The sequence below is a fragment of the Notolepis coatsorum genome, assembly GCF_963971535.1.
Source record: "Notolepis coatsorum genome assembly, chromosome: 18".
NCBI classification, from domain to species: domain Eukaryota; kingdom Metazoa; phylum Chordata; class Actinopteri; order Aulopiformes; family Paralepididae; genus Notolepis; species Notolepis coatsorum.
Window position 1 is genome coordinate 76,800,797 of NC_140182.1, and position 17,144 is coordinate 76,817,940.

The following is a 17,144-nucleotide window of genomic DNA, read 5'->3' on the forward strand; positions in this document are numbered from 1 at the left end:
TTCCTTTTTTTGCTTTTTGCTCTTTTGCTTTTGTTTTTCTGACAGCGTGGTTTAAAAACAGACCACAGTGTTTCAGCTCTCTCAAACCACAGCTCAAAACGGAGGCCAGATTTTGTGGCAAACCACACAGTACTCTCTCTCTCCGCAGTCACACAGCAAAGGTCTGCCAGGTTTGGTCCCTGTGACAATCTATTTTGTGCTCTGTTTCTCCACAAAGGGAAAGGGTTTTGTTTTCAGGCACCTACTGAAAGTAAGTAGCGCCTCAAAGTTCCTTCTACTGTTAAAAAAATATAATTATCATATATAAATGTCATGCCTTACACCTGCAGACTAACTTGGTCGGTGCTAAAGGTGTGCCCTTTTGTTCTGTCTCAGACTGGTCTTTGTTCTGTGGTTTGGAAAGATGTGGTCTGTTTGCCAATAATGCCAATAATGTTTTAACATCTCTCTTCTACGGGTTTGCCTCAACAGGTTTTTTTGCTAGTGTTTGTCTCTTTACTGTCTCATAAAATATTTCAGGACAACAGAGAACCTTTTTTTTGTTTTGTTTTTTGCTATGTCTTCTGTCTGGGGAGCTCTTCTTCTCCCTCTCTCTCTCTTTCTCTCTCTCTCTCTCTCTCTCTCTCTCTCTCTCCTTTCTCTTTTATTTTTCTCGTTTCCTTTTTTTCTTTCACATTCTCGGGTATGTTTTTAAACTGTAGGCTCTAGCCTCAGCTGTGCCCCATTCTGCTGTATGGAATGAATAGGGTACTGCCTGTTCAGTGAGTAAGTATGCACTGTTATGGGCCCTGGTAAGTCTGCAAGTGTGCTGTGACACACCTCCATTTCCAAAACAATACAATTCAAATAAGCAAAAGAAACAAACAAAAGAAAACGAGTTTTTCTGTGTAAGACCCGAGATTGAGCGCTGAGTCGCCAAACCCATTGGACAGGAAGCCGGTGTACAGACACACACTGCTCGGCACAGTAGCTAGCTATGGGATCTGCTTCTCTCAGTCCTGACCATAACAGTTTTCCCTCGGCAGGTTTGAGGAGGAGAGGTAAGTCGCATGTCCAAAGGTAAGTGAAATGAAAAAAAGGGGGTTTTCCACTTGGTTTTAAAGGTACGGTCTTGACAAAAGTTACTTCCATAGCTAGCCTTTGTATCATTGGCGACCATACGAATGAATGAAAGTTCCGACCTGATTTTGTTTCCAGTCCATTTTTGTAAAGGGAATGCTGGAAGGTTCTATATACCCTCCCTTTTTGACCAGTGTGTTCTGTACATCGAGCCGAAACACATATACACCTTTTTATTTACAGCCCAAATACGAAGGTCTTACACAGACAAACATGTGCCTCTTTCACTACAGTCTAACTGAGCCCAGCCTCCCCCTCCTCTTTTTTTTTTACTTTACTCCCCCTCTCCTCTTTCTCTCTCTATCTTCTTTCTCCTCTCCTCTCGCAGGTTCCCTACTCTCCCGGGAGAGACGGCGTTGGGAACCGGCCACTCCGCCTCCTCGTCCTCCTCTTCCTCGACCCCCTCCCCCCCCCCCCCCCGGGGCTCACCGGGGGTCAGAGGAGTCGAGAAGGGGGGATTGGGTTGTGTGAGAGAGGCCGCGCACACTGCTCAGTCAGGGGGGAGAACCAGAGTTCTGAATAGTTGTTTTGATTTAAGGTACCCCTGAGTTCATGGCGCCTGAGATGTATGAGGAGAAGTACGACGAGTCAGTGGATGTGTATGCCTTTGGAATGTGCATGCTGGAGATGGCCACCTCAGAGTACCCGTACTCAGAGTGCCAGAACGCTGCACAGATCTACCGCAGAGTTACCAGCGTAAGTCTCAACCTTCAACCCTCCATGTCACACCTCACCCCTACCTCACCCTCTACTACCCCGCCCTCCCTCACTTTACAGAACTCTTAAAAAAAACATCAGCCTCTTTCTCTTTTCCTCCCTACACCTCTTAATCCAAGTGTGTGTGTGATGTCAAGACCATCCTTCTCCACTGCTCTCTCTCAGATCACAATGCCTTTTCCAAGAGAAAAGCCTGTTGCAATTTAACCCCAGCAATCCCCTCTTTCCCCCTCTCCCCACCCCCCATTTTGTTATTCTCACTCTGTTCTTTTTGACTTACAGTTGATGTGTGTTAAGCATGTAGACGCAAGGTCTGGATGATTGATTAGGGCGGGGGGTCAGCTCAGCACTGTCCTGTTATTTCCTGCCAGGCTGATTACTCGGGCTCGTCGTGATAACAGAGGCGCGGGCACAGACTACACACGCACGCTCGTGAGCAATCGCTTATTCATACAGTCGACTCAGACCTCCTGCTCGCTCCTGAAGCGCGTAATCGCAGACTCATGATGATTCATATCCTCATTTCTGCTGATGGTGATTTGTAATAAGTCTGATAGAGGTATTATAGGGTGTCTCTCTCTCACTCAGGAGCCAGCGCTGCTGTTCCCAGCTTATCATCACCCACTCCTGAAGATATACAAAGCACGTCACAGAGTGTTCTTTCACCCACTGCTAAACATTAACCCCCCCCATCTACTAGATTAGCACCTGGTACGGCATATAGAGAAGAGTAACCACGTTTTTGTTTCTCACTTGGAAGAGATTAAGTGCTCTGGCGTTTTTTTTGCCTAGATTCACCCGGTTCTGTGTGCCCTGGTTTAACTGTTGGAACAGAACTGATGCGCTGTAGTTTTTTCCCCCCTCTAGACTTTGAGTCATTATAGCTCTCAGCCTCCGTAGCGCCAGGCAGTCTCCTGCTGTCAGTGGCTCAATCCAGCACTCCTCGTCATCAGCCCCCCCCCCCCCCTCTGTTATCCTACACCCTCTCCTCACCGATCCACCGTTTCCTCTCATCATCCTGCAGTCTTTTTTAACCCTTTTCACTACCACACTACAGAAGGTTAACCCTTTCACTACCACACAACCCTAGTGAAAGGGTTAACCTTCTGCAGTGTGGCAGTGAGAAGGGTTAACCCTTTGTCGTGTGGTAGTGAAAGTGTTAAAAGGCCACGCTAGCTTGTGGAAACACTTGTGTTTCAATTCTGAATTATCTCAGAAGCGGATTAGCGATGGAGGAGATGGGATTTCTAAGAGAACAATCCAGACGCAAATAACACGCAGTGTTTGTAAAATACATTAGGGAAGAGTGCGGCGTCCATCTGGCTTTTCCCAAGTAGACGTTTTCTCTCCACGCATGTAGGATTAGGAATGGAAGTTGTCCCCCAAAAAGGCGAACAGTTACCTCTGCTTATTCAGCTGTAACTCTAGCCCACTTCATCGGGGTTAGAATAGAATAGAAGTACTTTATTGATCCCGAGGGAAATTCAGCACCACAGATCGCTCACAATGAACATTCAGTTAGTCAGAAATCTAAAATAAGAGTACACAGTCAGAGATATACATTCTAAAATATGCAGTCCAAAAATATACAGTAAAATATTTGCAGTGAAATGTACAGGAAGATATACAGGGATTTATACTGTTACTCTTTGTGCTCAGTGAGGCAGGACGGACGAGGCTAGGCTCTGTTCCGGTAGCGTCTGGTACGGTGTCGAAGACAGTGGGCTCTAGGGACTAGCTAGCACCCAGGTTAATGAGAGTTGGGAGGAGAGCCGTCCTCATTCAGTGTTCTGTGTTTCCTGTAGGGAGTGAAACCGGGCAGCTTCGACAAGGTGGCCATTCCTGAGGTGAAGGAGATCATCGAGGGATGCATTCGGCAGAACAAGGACGAGAGGTCTGCATCTTGTGAAGTTGTTTTCCCAGTAGGCATCATTCTAGATGATATCTTCTAAGATTAAAAATCACTTACTTTTTTTCAGTCTTGGTTTCAACTTTTTCTTAAAGTTCAAGTTTTTTTATTTGTCATTATACACGACAATACAGGGGCATTGCAGGTCATGACATTTTTGTGTTTCGAGCTCAGACTCAACAGTGCACAATTTAAGAAACAACAATTAATACAAGAATGGTAACAATAAGTAGTAGTAGTAAGATCAAATAAAATGTAAAATGAGGTAAGATAAAATTTTATTGTTGGCTCGCTCAACCCTACAGATTGCCAAAATTATCCAAGCAGACACTCACAATATAATATATAAGATTCAATATTAAAGCTATTTATTTGTCATATGCACAGTTAAACAGACAGTTACACTGTACAATGAAAATCTTACTTTGCCTAGTCCCCCCTTTACACAGAATCACAAAATATAAACTTAAACTGGAATTAACAATAAGAAAAAGTTTAATGCTAAAATAAAGTCTTAAAAAAGAAAGTATAAATATAAGTGACAGAGTAACAGTGTTGCACATTCAGTTCAGTGTAGTAGCAGAATGATGTAAAGTGCACCATGCATTGCAAATATTGCAACAATGAGCATAAGCCTTGTAACGCGAAGGTTGGGAGCAATTTAGGATCTACTTCATTGAATTGCCCGGATGATCGTAATTAATCCATTTGAAATTAATTCATGACACCAAGCATCGGAATCGAATCGTAAGATTCCCACCTCTAACCATCGGTCCCCTTGAACTCTGTTAATTGAGGGTATCTGCAGGGTATTAAATAAGTCTTAAAAAGTATAAAATTCATAATTCTCAATGGAAAGCCTGGTCATTTAAATTGGCACGCAAGTGCAGCCGCCAGTTCAGTGTTGCTGTTTTCTTTTTTGCTCGTATGGTCGTGAAATTGGTATTACATTTTGCTCTAAAGTGGTATCATTTTAGTCGTTATTTTATGTCGTTTTTAGCATTTTATTCGTTATTTTTTAATGTCTTATTTTACTGTTATAAAATTGTCTCTTATTGTTTACGGTCTAATTTAGCTGCTATTATTTTAACTTTTCAGTCTTTATTATTTTATTTGTAATTTTGTATTGTCTTATGCTATTGTCTTACTGTTTTACTTTTACTATCTTATCTAATTGTTTTACCATTTTGTATAACTTTTATCCTTTTGTTTAGTTTTTTGTGTAAAGCACTTTGAGCTGCAATCTGTATGACTGGTGCTATATAAATACAGTTATTATTAATAATAAAAAGTCTTAAATTGAACTTGTTGAAACCCGCAGACACCCTGTCACCCCCCCCCCCCCCCCCCCCCCCATACGCTCACCACGCCTCTCGTTCCCCCTCCAGGTACTCCATCAAGGACCTCCTGACCCACGCCTTCTTCCAGGAGGAGACGGGGGTGCGTGTGGAGCTGGCGGAGGAGGAGGACGGTGAGATGGAGGCCATCAAGCTGTGGCTGAGGATAGAGGACGCCAAGAAGCTGAAGGGGAAGTACAAAGACAACGAGGCCATCGAGTTCTCCTTCGACCTCGGCAAGGACGTGCCGGAAGATGTGGCGCAGGAGATGGTGGGTTCGCTTGTGATACGGAGGGACGGAGAAGATTGAGCGTGCGTGTTCGAGTCTCTAATGGGTCTAAACTCTCTCTCAGGTGGAGTCTGGCTACGTGTGCGAAGGGGACCACAAGACCATGGCCAAGGCCATAAAGGACAGAGTGGCCCTCATCACCCGCAAGAGAGCACAGAGGCTGCAGGTGTGTAACAGCTCATTAAGATAAGATATTCCTTTATTGATCCCCTTTGGGAAATGCAGGCATCATAGCAGCATGGGGGAGGGGATGTACAGGTATGGGAAGGGTAATGGACACATACAGGCAATACAATTATAGTACAGTAGAAAAATTTAAATAGGCAGTGTAAACAATATAATTAACTCTGAATATACGCATCTGAGCAAGTAGGCAGTATTATTTGTACGTGTTTATGGTGAATAGTGGTTTGGACGGGTTGTTTGTAGTCCTATATCAGGAAGAACACGTGTGTAATTGGGCTGCAGGGCTCAGCTGTTGTCTGCTAATGTTTTCCTGAGGGGACTAATATGTTTGCATTGAATTGAAGGTCAGAGAAGAGCAGGAGAAGAGGAGGCTGGAGGGGGAACAGCAACAACAGTTGCTACCACAGCAACCAGGGCAACCACCGGGCGTAGAGGTCCCTCAACCCGTCCTTCAACCCGTCCCCCAGGCGGTCCAGCAGGCCGCCCCGTACATCCCACCTCAGCCCGGCCAGCAGCCCATCCAGCAGGCCGCCCCGTACATCCCACCTCAGCCCGGCCAGCAGCCCATCCAGCAGGCCGCCCCGTACATCCCGCCTCAGCCCGGCCAGCAGCCCATCCAGCAGGCCGCGCCGTACCTCCCGCCTCAGCCCGGCCAGCAGCCCATCCAGCAGGCCGCCCCGTACCTCCCGCCTCAGCCCGGCCAGCAGCCCATCCAGCAGGCCGCGCCGTACCTCCCACCTCAGCCCGGCCAGCAGCCCATCCAGCAGGCCGCCCCTCAGCCTGCGCCCCAGCAGAGCCTCCAGACCCCCTACATCCCCCCTCAAGCAGTCCAGATGACTGGCCCGGCACAGGTGGTCCCCTATGTCCCCCAATTCGCAGGGCAGGTCCCGGTCCCAGGTCAGAGCGTGGCTCCCGTCCAGCCGGAGGAGCCCGATGTGGACGAGTACCAGCAGCAGCCGCACCACCCCGGGGGAGGTGTGTAATCATAACAATAGTCATGCGTTTTTACGAGAGAACCTGTATTGTGTTTGATACTGCTTCGGTTATCGAGGACGACGCACTCATCAGATCAACCTTCTCTTTCCCTCTCGGCCTCTCCCCTCTCGCAGCCAATCACATCGCGGACAGACGCGGGTCTGTCCTCCCCGAGTCTCAGCCTGTGATGTCATACAACCCCGTGGCCAATCAGCAGCTCCAGCCGCCCCAGGCCCCCTATCCTCCGACTCAGAGTGATCAGTTACAGCAGCAGCAGATTCAAGCGGTGAGTCATGTTACAATGAGGCTATAAAAACCATGTGTTTAATAAGAAATGCAAGTGGTCCTGTCTCTCTCTGCGCATGTCTGTACCTGCTCCGGAACAAAACCAGAGGAGTCTTTTTTTTCTTTTTTTTTCACTTTTCTCTTTTCACTCATCCTCTAAAGGTTGATTTACACTCGACGGCCGCCCCTTGGCAGATATGAAGGTGCCGATCGATGTTTTTATCATTTACGCTTTAGCGAAGGTTTCGCTCATCCCCGAGGTAACAAAAGACGACGAGCTCCCAACCGCCAATCTGTCCTCTCTCCCCCTGTGTGTAGGAATGTTAGCTACAGTCCAAAGTCGGGGTACGTGCGGGGTATTAAAAAGTATTTAATTAATAATTCTCAGGCCTTAAAAGGTATTAAAAAGTCTTAAATTTAATTTGCACAGGGATTACATTTTCTGGGGGGCAGCCAGGCTGTCGGTAGATGAAATTATATTAAATATACTAAATGTTTTTGTATTCAACTCGTTGTTTTTTGGGGGGCTACTGGGAGCTTGGTGTTTCTGGCGAGAGCTTGTATAGAACGTGCACGATTTTTTAATTAGTGCACAAGTGCAGCTACCAGTTCAGTGTCCCTATGTGTTTTTTTGTTTGTTGCTAGTATGGTTGTGAAATTGGTATTCAATATTGCTTTAAGTATTAAAAGGTCTTAAATTGAACCTGCAGACCTGAAAGTGGTACACAGTACAGTATATCCATGATAAGTTGGCATTTGATCCAGTCAAACTGAGTGACAATACATGACAATGTCCACAACAGAATTCTGGAGGTGTGTAACATGAATAAAAAAGTTGAGCAACCTTTTATTCGTTGTCGAAAATGCAGAAGAAATCCCAACCTGAGCATGACATAAGAGCAAATTGGCTGCCGTGTGAATTACATTCCTAAGGTCGGAACAGGGTGGAAAGGAATCTCAACCTGAGCAAAATGTCCTCACTTTTCAGGCCCAGCCACACATCCCAGTTTCCCAGCCATCTACTGTGGTTCCCAGCTCCCAACCTGCTACTGTGGCCCTTCAGCAGGTACATTTCACACTGTTTACAGTCCTACATGCTCTGCTTTGGAGTTCCCATCCAGTTCGATGGATCCTCCGGTCCTTTCCTTCCTCCCTTTGTTAATTATTTCTTTATTTCTTCCACTCTCTCTCCAACTCCCCTCATCTTACTGTGTTGTTGTGTTTTGTTTCTTATAGAACGGTTACTACCTTCCATCGCTTCCCCCTCAGGTAGATAAAAAGCCCTCCCCTCATGCCTCTTCTTCCCTCTACACCCACAGCTCCTCTTCGGTCTTGCACTAGAGACCAGAGACACAATAACATCCTGTCAGGTTTCAGCCTTGTCCAGTAAACCTTAATAGTCCAGATGTGGTCGGTCTGGTGGTTGAAACTTGGTAGTGTCTGGACGTCAGTGGCCGTCTGAACGCTACGGTTTCTTGAGAAGTGCGTGTGAGCGTAGCGGACAGACACAAAAAAAAAGTGTTCAGTGCTGCAATGCATTGCCAAGCTTGGGGTTGAGTTATAGTGCAACTATGTGATCCAGCAGGTAAGTACCTGAAGCTTTGGACCTGAGACATTTATTCCTCTCGGGGGGGAAATGGACTGGGAGGGAAATATAGTATCTGTTACGTCAGGGACGTCTGTTAACACATTGAGCGCCAGATGCCGCTGTGGGCGTATGGCCGTTTGTGCCAGCGCTGTAATGCAATGGGGGTAGATGCCGGTGTTTGTAGTGCTAAAACTATATTAAATATTATAGCTATGGATCTAATAACAACGTCGATTGTCAGTTAGTGCAACAGATTACAAAACAGATTATTTTTTCATCCATACATTTCCGTTTTATACCGTGGTGAATGAGTATAGTTTTAGAGTGATCCTAGGAAACTCCGTCAAACAGCGCTTTACTGCATTTCATTATAAATCGTGCCATTTCTCGCCTGATTATTGAATCAATCTGAAATCAACGCTAGATTATCTGTATTATGTTTCATCATACATGCACGAAAGGGGGGGCGGGGGGAGCTTTGATCGCAGCCAACGGGACACGGCCCACACACACACCACAGACACATGCTGCGATCGCGGGGAAAAAATTATCGGATCAACACAAGATTGATAATATATAGTCCTTACCTTGTCTATGATGTACTGCAAAAAGAATAATCCAATAATCTGATCGCCATTCCAAATACTGGTCGCGGTCGTGTGTCCAACGTTATCCACCAAAGAAAATGAACGGGGGGGCGGGGACACCTGTCGATGCCATCCCTATAAGCACTTGTCTTGCTGGAGTGTTTAGACCCGCCTGCACGCTGCAGCTTGGCCACATCGTTTCAAATGGAGTGCAATAGCGGCCGCAAGACGTTAGGCGGCGGTATCGGACCGTTGCGGTCTCAGACAGAGTGCCACACAGTCCTACAGCACAGCAGAATGAATTATGAATGGAAATAGCGAATAAAAGAAATAACGATCATAATAACGAGTATACTCGTTGTTGGCGTCCAACGATTGGCGGGCTATAACGAGTTAACGAGTCATTGGCAATTAATGTGTTAAAGTAGATCTCGTTTCTCCCACTTACCCGTCTATTTCTCTTCCTTTCCATCTCTGCTGTCCCCCCTCTCTTCCTTTCCCTCTCTGTTCTCCCCTCTCTCTTCCTTTCCCTCTCTGCTCTCCCCTCTCTTCCTCCCTCTCTGCTCTCCCTTCTCTCTCTTCCTCCCTCTCTGCTCTCCCCTCTCTCTTCCTCCCTCTCTGCTCTCCCTTCTCTCTCTTCCTCCCTCTCTGCTCTCCCCTATCTCTTCCTCTCTCTCTGCTCTCCCCTCTCTCTTCTTCCCTCTGCTCTCCCCTCTCTCTTCCCCCCTCTCTGCTCTCCCCTCTCTTCCTTTCCCTATCTGCTCTCCCCTCTCTCTTCCTTTCCCTCTCTGCTCTCCCCTCTCTCTTCCTCCCTCTCTGCTCTCCCCTCTCTTCCTCCCTCTCTGCTCTCCCCTCTCTCTTCCTCCCTCTCTGCTCTCCCCTCTCTCTTCCTCCCTCTCTGCTCTCCCCTCTCTTCCTCCCTCTCTGCTCTCCCCTCTCTCTTCCTTTCCCTCTCTGCTCAACCCTCTCTTCCTTTCCCTCTCTGCTCTCCCCTCTCTTCCTTTCCCTCTCTGCTCTCCCCTCTCTTCCTTTCCCTCTCCGCTCTCCCCTCTCTCTTCCTTTCCCTCTCTGCTCTCCCTCCTCTTCCTTTCCCTCTCTGCTCTCCCCTCTCTCTTCCTTTCCCTCTCTGCTCTCCCCCCTCTTCCTTTCCCTCTGCTCTCCCCCCTCTTCCTTTCCCTCTGCTCTCCCCTCTTCCTTTCCCTCTCTGCTTTCCCCTCTCTCTTCCTCTGTCTCTGCTTTCCCCTCTCTCTTCCTCGGTCTCTGCTCTCCCTTCTCTTCCTTTGTCTCTGCTCCCCTCTCTTTCCCTCTCCACTCTCTCTTCCTCCCTCTCTGCTCTCCCTTCCTCCCTCTCTGCTCTCCCCTCTCTTCCTTGGTCTCTGCTCTCCCCTCTCTTCCTTGGTCTCTGCTCCCCTCTCTTTCCCTCTCCACTCTCTCTTCCTCCCTCTCTGCTCCACTCTCTCTTCCTCCCTCTCTGCTCTCCTCTCTCTTCCTCCCTCTCTGCTTTCCCCTCTCTCTACCTCGGTCTCTGCTCTCCCCTCTCTTCCTTGGTCTCTTCTCCCCTCTCTGCGCCCCTCTCTTTCCCTCTCCACTCTCTTCCTCCCTCTCTGCTCTCCCCTCTCTTCCTTGGTCTCTGCTCTCTCCTCTTGTCTTCATCAGGTGCCCCCTCAGCAGCCCCCATCCTCCCAGCCCCTCCTTCCCCAACAGCAGCAGTATCCAGAGGGCAGTGTCGCTCCTCCGAGCTCCGTTCAACCCCAGTCGCAACCTGGAGCTCTGCAACTACAGGTGACAAGTGCACACACACACCCACCCACTCCTTATATTGCCGGTGTCCACATGGAAGTGTGGAACTAGCCCATAACAAAAACACATAGTAGTATTTAGTTCCCGTCATGCATCATGCTATCGCTTTCATTAGACGGCACTACAGCATTCACTTTAGAATGTCCATTCATTCTTCTCAAGTTACTTCTCAAGCTGTTTTCCTCTTTGCTCTTGACCGACTCCTCCATTGTGCGGCCGCTTCATCCATTCTTCTGTCTCTGTCCTCTGCATGCCGCTTCTTCCCTGCACGCCACTTCTCCCTGCACGCCCATCAGTCTTGGGCCAATGAGCCGAGTCCTCCCGTCGCCTCCCCACCAATGAACGCAGAGCACCTATACTTCCTCTATCAGGCCACGTGCCTCCCTGTTTCGCAGGTACACACCAGGGTAACCGAAAACAGTACTGGCGCTTCTCCATTCACCGGCACGGTGACAACAAGCGTCTGTTTCCTACCCGTGCCTAGGCGTCTCCATTACACAACAAACCTGTGAGGCGGGGGAGGAGAGGAAGAGTAGCGGACGCTTGTGACTCGGAGACTCAATCAGCTCCTCTGGCACCAGTCCATGACATGGAAATGACCTCATTATTGTATTTTATAAACCTACCAGGTACCCAACCTATTACCAGGCAAACCGGCTTCAGGCACAAATAACTGCCTCCTAACCCTAGTACCAGGTACTCTAATCCTAGTACCAGGTAAACAAGCTTCAGGCAGCGAATCTCATTTACATCAATATTGTGCTATGTCAGAACAGTCTTGTGTTTGCAGGTTAAGTATTTAATGTTCGCTATTGCCCAGCTGGCCACTCCACTGTCATCCAGGAAATGCTCATGTGAAACTCGTATTATAAGTTGATACATCTAGTGATCTATCTTATCTATTCAAGCAGTCTATTAAGATAATTGCATTTACTATTTCTCTGCATGTTGTCCGGAAAATATTTTAGTGAATGGTTTAGGTGGCAAAGGAGAAGGTTTACTACTGTTGTATTTTAAAATGTCGGTCGATGCCTGCATGTGACAGATTTCCATTGACCAATCGGCGATCTGCAGTATCACATAGCAGCTACATAGGATAGTATCGTTGGTACCGAGTACAGAGCGAGAGCAGTAGCTATAATGGCCACGGGTACTCTGCCCTGCAGAAGCTAACTGCAGCAACTACAATCCTTTTTAAAATGTAGTTATAACAGGGTTCACACAAGGTTCTTGAAGTGCTTGAATTGTTATGAAAAAAAGTCAAGGCCTGGAATTCCTTGAAAACAGCCAATTCTTTAACAAGGTGCTTAAAAAGTCCTTGAAATTCAAATCAACCATTCGCATTGTTCATCCATGATAAAATGGTTCTGAATCAAGATTTTTTTTTTTTAATCTAAAGTGTAACCAATTGTCGGAAATTGGTTTTAAACTTTTAAGCCATAAATATTGGATTAGACATTTAAAAGTGAATTGTATCCTTTTAAATGTCCTTTTAAAATAAAAAAAATAGTGCTTGGGAAAGTACTAGAAAGTCCTTGAATTTCATTTTGCAATGTCTGTGGGAACCCTGTTATAACTGAAACTTTGCTTCTCAATATCCGTTTTATCTTGTGACAAAGTTTCAGAGTTCAATCTTGCTCTGTTTTTAGAGGAAAGGGGGAAGAAGTAATTGCAGTCACTACAAAATCACTGGATAGTCAAAAAGAACTTTAAAGCCATTTTACTCAGTCTTACCGTTTGCATAGTTACTGCAGTTAGCTTCTGCAGGGCAGCACTGCGGCCCGGCACAGGTGGTTTTGCGGTAGAGAGAGCCAAACAAAGTGGATTCTGGCATGGCAAGGTAGTGGAGAAGCGCCATAGGTGTGTGGGGGGGGGGGGGGGGTTCGGAGGGTCTCCAGTCCCCCGCTACATTTGCATGTTCCTTTCAGTGTGTCGTGTTCAATCCCCTTAAAAAACGCCCGTTCATTCCAGTCCCGGGTGTTGCTTTTACAGCACCTGACCATTGTGTTGCGCTGGTTTGTTGCGTTTGTTTACATGTGTATTGTCTGTATTTCCAGGCCCCTGGGACCATGCCCCAGGCAGTACCGGCAGAACTCTCAGCTTCGGTTCCCACACCTGTGGAAAGGTTAGAAAGAAGAAGAAACTTAATTTAATTTCAAAACTTTATTTAAACTCGAAAGGCAACTGAGGTTTCCCTCATCTACAGCCAAAAAAAAAAGCATATCAAATCACACGGCATATAAAATCACAACAATAAGACTAGTAAGGATAACAATCAATTAAAACACATACAACTTTATTGACAAAGGTTGGAGATCAAGGTTTTAAACTCTGCAACAGAGGGGAGAATCTCAAGCTTTAAGGACTGTTGGAGTTAATTCCATGAGCTAAGGGGCATCCTAACGAAATGTACATGTATCCTGTTCTGAGCAAACTCAGGGGACCTTAAGGACCAGCTAGTCTCTAGAATGGGTTCCAAAGTTCCATTCCAATAATCATGATGTAGTATAAGGAGGTATCTTACCGATAATGATGTAGTATAAGGAGGTAGCTTACCAATAATGATTGTAGTATAAAGAGGTAGCTTACCAATAATGATTATAGTATAAGGAGGTAGCTTACCAATAATGATGTAGTATAAGGAGGTATCTTCAAATTTCAAGTTTCTTTAATAGTTGTCATACAGAAGTACAGACTACTTTTATACAAAATGCTTCTTACTGTTACGCTCCAGAGACTGTGCTAGACAAGATAAGTATGAAATAAAATAGTATAGCATGTAAAAATAGAAGTAAAAATAGAAGTCACAGTGTTCAGTATAGACATATGTACAATGTTCGATGCAGAATAGAAGTAACTGAGTTACCATACAATATACTATGCAATGTACTAATATACAATACTATATAGTGCAAAGCAGAAATGGGATGAGGTACAATTTAGGTACAATTTACAGTAAGGTGTACGGGTTGTAGTGCAAATCCTTTACCAATAAATATAAAGTGTGTTTAGGTGTTCTAAAGTGTGGAGAGTGGGTGCTGCAGTGTGTTGTTTGTTTAAAGTGAGTGTGTGCGTGTGGATGTGTGTGCTGTGTGCATTTGATGGTTGTTGCATAGTGTTTATTGTTCGTTGAGCAGCCTGATGGCCTGGGGATAGAAGCTTCTTCTGAGTCTTTCTGTGCTCGCCATGAGACTCCTCTTACCAATAATGATGATGTATAAGGAGGTAGCTTACCAATAATGATGTAGTATAAGGAGGTATCTTACCAATAATGATGTAGTATAAGGAGGTAGCTTACCAATAATGATGTAGTATAAGGAGGTAGCTTACCAATAATGATGTAGTATAAGAAGGTAGCTTACCAATAATGATGTAGTATAAGGAGGTAGCTTACCAATAATGATGTAGTATAAGGAGGTAGCTTACCAATAATGATGTAGTATAAGGAGGTAGCTTACCAATAATGATGTAGTATAAGGAGGTAGCTTACCAATAATGTAGTATAAGGAGGTAGCTTACCAATAATGATTGTAGTATAAGGAGGTAGCTTAACAATAATGATGTAGTATAAGGAGGTAGCTTACCAATAATGATGTAGTATAACGAGGTAGCTTACCAATAATGATGTAGTATAAGGAGGTAGCTTACCAATAATGATGTAGTATAAGGAGGTAGCTTACCAATAATGATGTAGTATAAGGAGGTAGCTTACCAATAATGATGTAGTATAAGGAGGTACCTTACCAATAAGAATCAAAATGAACAAATACCAGTGTTTGTTGCACCTCTCCATCAGCGAGGACAAACTAACGTTCTCATAAAGGACACAGTGATGAGTGTTGTATCGATCATTAGTGATTAATCTGAGGGCAGAGTGACATACACTGATTTTTTTTTTTTTTTTTATAAACCTTTATTTTACCAGGTAGTCACTTGAGATCAAAGATCTCTTTTTCGAGCAAGACCTGGCCAAAATGGCAGCAAAAACAAAAAACAAACATACAAAAATACACAAAACACAGACAAAGACATAAAAGGCAAAGTGGGGCAAGGGGATACATTTGAGCTGCAGCAAATCAGATTGAATGGGATTGGGGGAGATTGGAGGGTAGGGTAAAAAGGTAGAAAGAGGATGGAAGGTGAGGCCCTGCAGGAGGTTGCTGGGGAGAGAAGGTCAGGTTAAAAACATAAAATATAATAGCACATTATGCAGTGAAGCAGCGACATTCTCCCATCTCATTCTTTAAAATGCCCTTAATTTGAACTTTAACTATAAACTGAGTGAAGATCCTCCGGTACCATCAACTATCGCAGATCTTTTAACGAGGTAGCTCACGGAGAATCGCTTCTCACTCTCTCACACTCTCACAGTTGCCTGTCTGACGCCACCTCGGGTCTGAGCGACGGCAACGAGGGGAACTCCACGTCGGGCGGCCGCCACGAGGGCCGCTCACTGAAGAGGCACCAGCGGCGCTCCGTACGCAGCCGCTCCCGTAACGAGAAGACGGCCAAGGCCAAGCTCAACGTGCTCGCCGTGAGTGGTCTCGTCTTTGTACACTCCTTTTTCCATGATCAGGTTTTATTTTTTTGTGTTCATTATGATCTGGTGGAGATGAAAATTATTTTTAAACGTGACTGTTCCTGCAGATTTCCAACATGGGGGACAGAGTGGCCGAGTGTCAGCTGGAGACGCACAACAGGAAGATGGTGACGTTCAAGTTTGACCTCGATGGCGATAATCCAGAGGAAATTGCACAGATCATGGTAATAATAATACTCCAACTTAGTCCACCAAAGTGTTTTTTTTTTTTACATTTATATTTAATTGTCATAATAAATTGGGATATTAGAGATGACCCATATAGATTTTGCACCTTTACAAGAGTTGCACTTTTCCAATAGAATATTATTTCATTCCTGTAGCTCGTAGCGAATGTGTGTCGTGTTTTGTAGAAGCGCTAGAACTTGTCCGCTTGTCTCTCCCATCAGGTTGAGAGTGAGTTCATCCTGGAGAGTGAGAGGGAGTCCTTCATCGAGCAGATCAGAGATGTCATAGAAATGGCTGATGAGAAAGGAGAGGGCCTGAAAGAAGTCTACCCCCAGGTGATGTGATGTTCTCCACTGTATGGCATCTCGGAGGCTGATACTCCACATGTCTACTCTGCCTCCCACCTGTCGAACCTCGGGGCTGACTTTGTTTTTTCTTATTCCACTACAGATGAGTGACCTTCAGCAGCAGCCTGTGTTATCCATTCCCCTAATACCGGGTAAACAAGCTCCAGACACAAATACCTACCTCCTAACCCTTGTACCAGACAAACAAGCTATCAAGCTCAAATACCTACCTTCCCATTTATCAAATCCTCACCCACCCCTTTGACCTCTCTCCACCAGGCATTTCTCCCAGCGTGGCAGCCCAGGTGGTGCACTCGGCAGGCCGCAGGTTCATCGTCAGCCCTGTGCCCGAGTCTCGTCTCAGGGAGCAGTTCTTCGGCCCGCCTTCCGCCAACACCTCCTTCAGTGACGAACCCTTCCCAGGTTAGCGGCATTTCTGTTTCACAACTTTGGAACGTAATTCTAAATATGGCCACGGAACGCGTGGCTATGATGCAGCTGATTACATTTGAACTGTCGTACTATAATTGATAGCTACAGCATGTCTTTGGAACAAGGACACACAGTGTCGTAGATGCGAAGCGAAGTCACATCACACAAAGTGCGATGCATGTGAGCTGCCACCTGGTGGGAGAGCAGCTAGCCGAGTTATGTTATTTCAAACTTTTAGTTTTATTTAAACTCGAAAGGCAACCGAGGTTTCCTTCATTTGCATGTTGAGTGTACATACAGAAATGAGCAAAGAAAAGCATACAAAATCATAACAATAAGATAACAAGACGAGGCAAAGAGCAAGGATAGGATCAATTAAGATTTGTCAACTTCACAAAGGTTGAAGATCAAGGTTTTTAACTTGAGGAGAAAATCTCACAATTCCATGAGCTACAGGCGTCATAGCAAAATGCAGGTTGTGTGTGAATGTGCGTGAGTTAGTGACACTACCAGTCATAGTGGTGCATGATATAATAATAGTTTATATTCCAGAGCATGACAAAAAGGCAGCCATGTCTTTTTAATATCAAGTTTTGTTTTATTTGTAATGTATTATTATTTGGTACATGTACATTACAGTGAAATGCTTGGTTCTGTATGAGCCCCCTGAGATTGTGCTTCATACAGTAAAAAGAATAAAGACCAAACACTACAAAATGTACAATATACAAAACTAAAGTACAAAATGCAAAAATTAGGTAGAGATGTAGTGCAAATATTTTAGTAATGAATAGATAGACTAAAA

General features: G+C 45.4%; 1 protein-coding gene across 2 annotated transcripts in view; it reads left to right on the forward strand.

Moving 5' to 3' along the window:
• LOC311244966 (serine/threonine-protein kinase WNK1-like) overlaps window positions 1–17,144 on the forward strand; it is an 82,137-nt gene that overhangs the window by 46,612 nt on the left and 18,381 nt on the right. The window contains exons 5-19 of one of the 2 annotated variants that reach the window (XM_084334680.1): window positions 1,658–1,815; window positions 3,642–3,730; window positions 5,134–5,353; window positions 5,436–5,537; window positions 5,902–6,532; window positions 6,667–6,818; window positions 7,806–7,883; window positions 8,054–8,086; window positions 10,649–10,774; window positions 12,850–12,917; window positions 15,164–15,326; window positions 15,440–15,556; window positions 15,782–15,895; window positions 16,011–16,059; window positions 16,187–16,330. In XM_084334680.1, the coding sequence (XP_084190806.1) occupies window positions 1,658–1,815; window positions 3,642–3,730; window positions 5,134–5,353; window positions 5,436–5,537; window positions 5,902–6,532; window positions 6,667–6,818; window positions 7,806–7,883; window positions 8,054–8,086; window positions 10,649–10,774; window positions 12,850–12,917; window positions 15,164–15,326; window positions 15,440–15,556; window positions 15,782–15,895; window positions 16,011–16,059; window positions 16,187–16,330 (2,244 nt within the window). The remainder of the gene's footprint in view (window positions 1–1,657; window positions 1,816–3,641; window positions 3,731–5,133; window positions 5,354–5,435; window positions 5,538–5,901; window positions 6,533–6,666; window positions 6,819–7,805; window positions 7,884–8,053; window positions 8,087–10,648; window positions 10,775–12,849; window positions 12,918–15,163; window positions 15,327–15,439; window positions 15,557–15,781; window positions 15,896–16,010; window positions 16,060–16,186; window positions 16,331–17,144) is intronic. The other variant, XM_084334681.1, reaches the window with a different exon arrangement.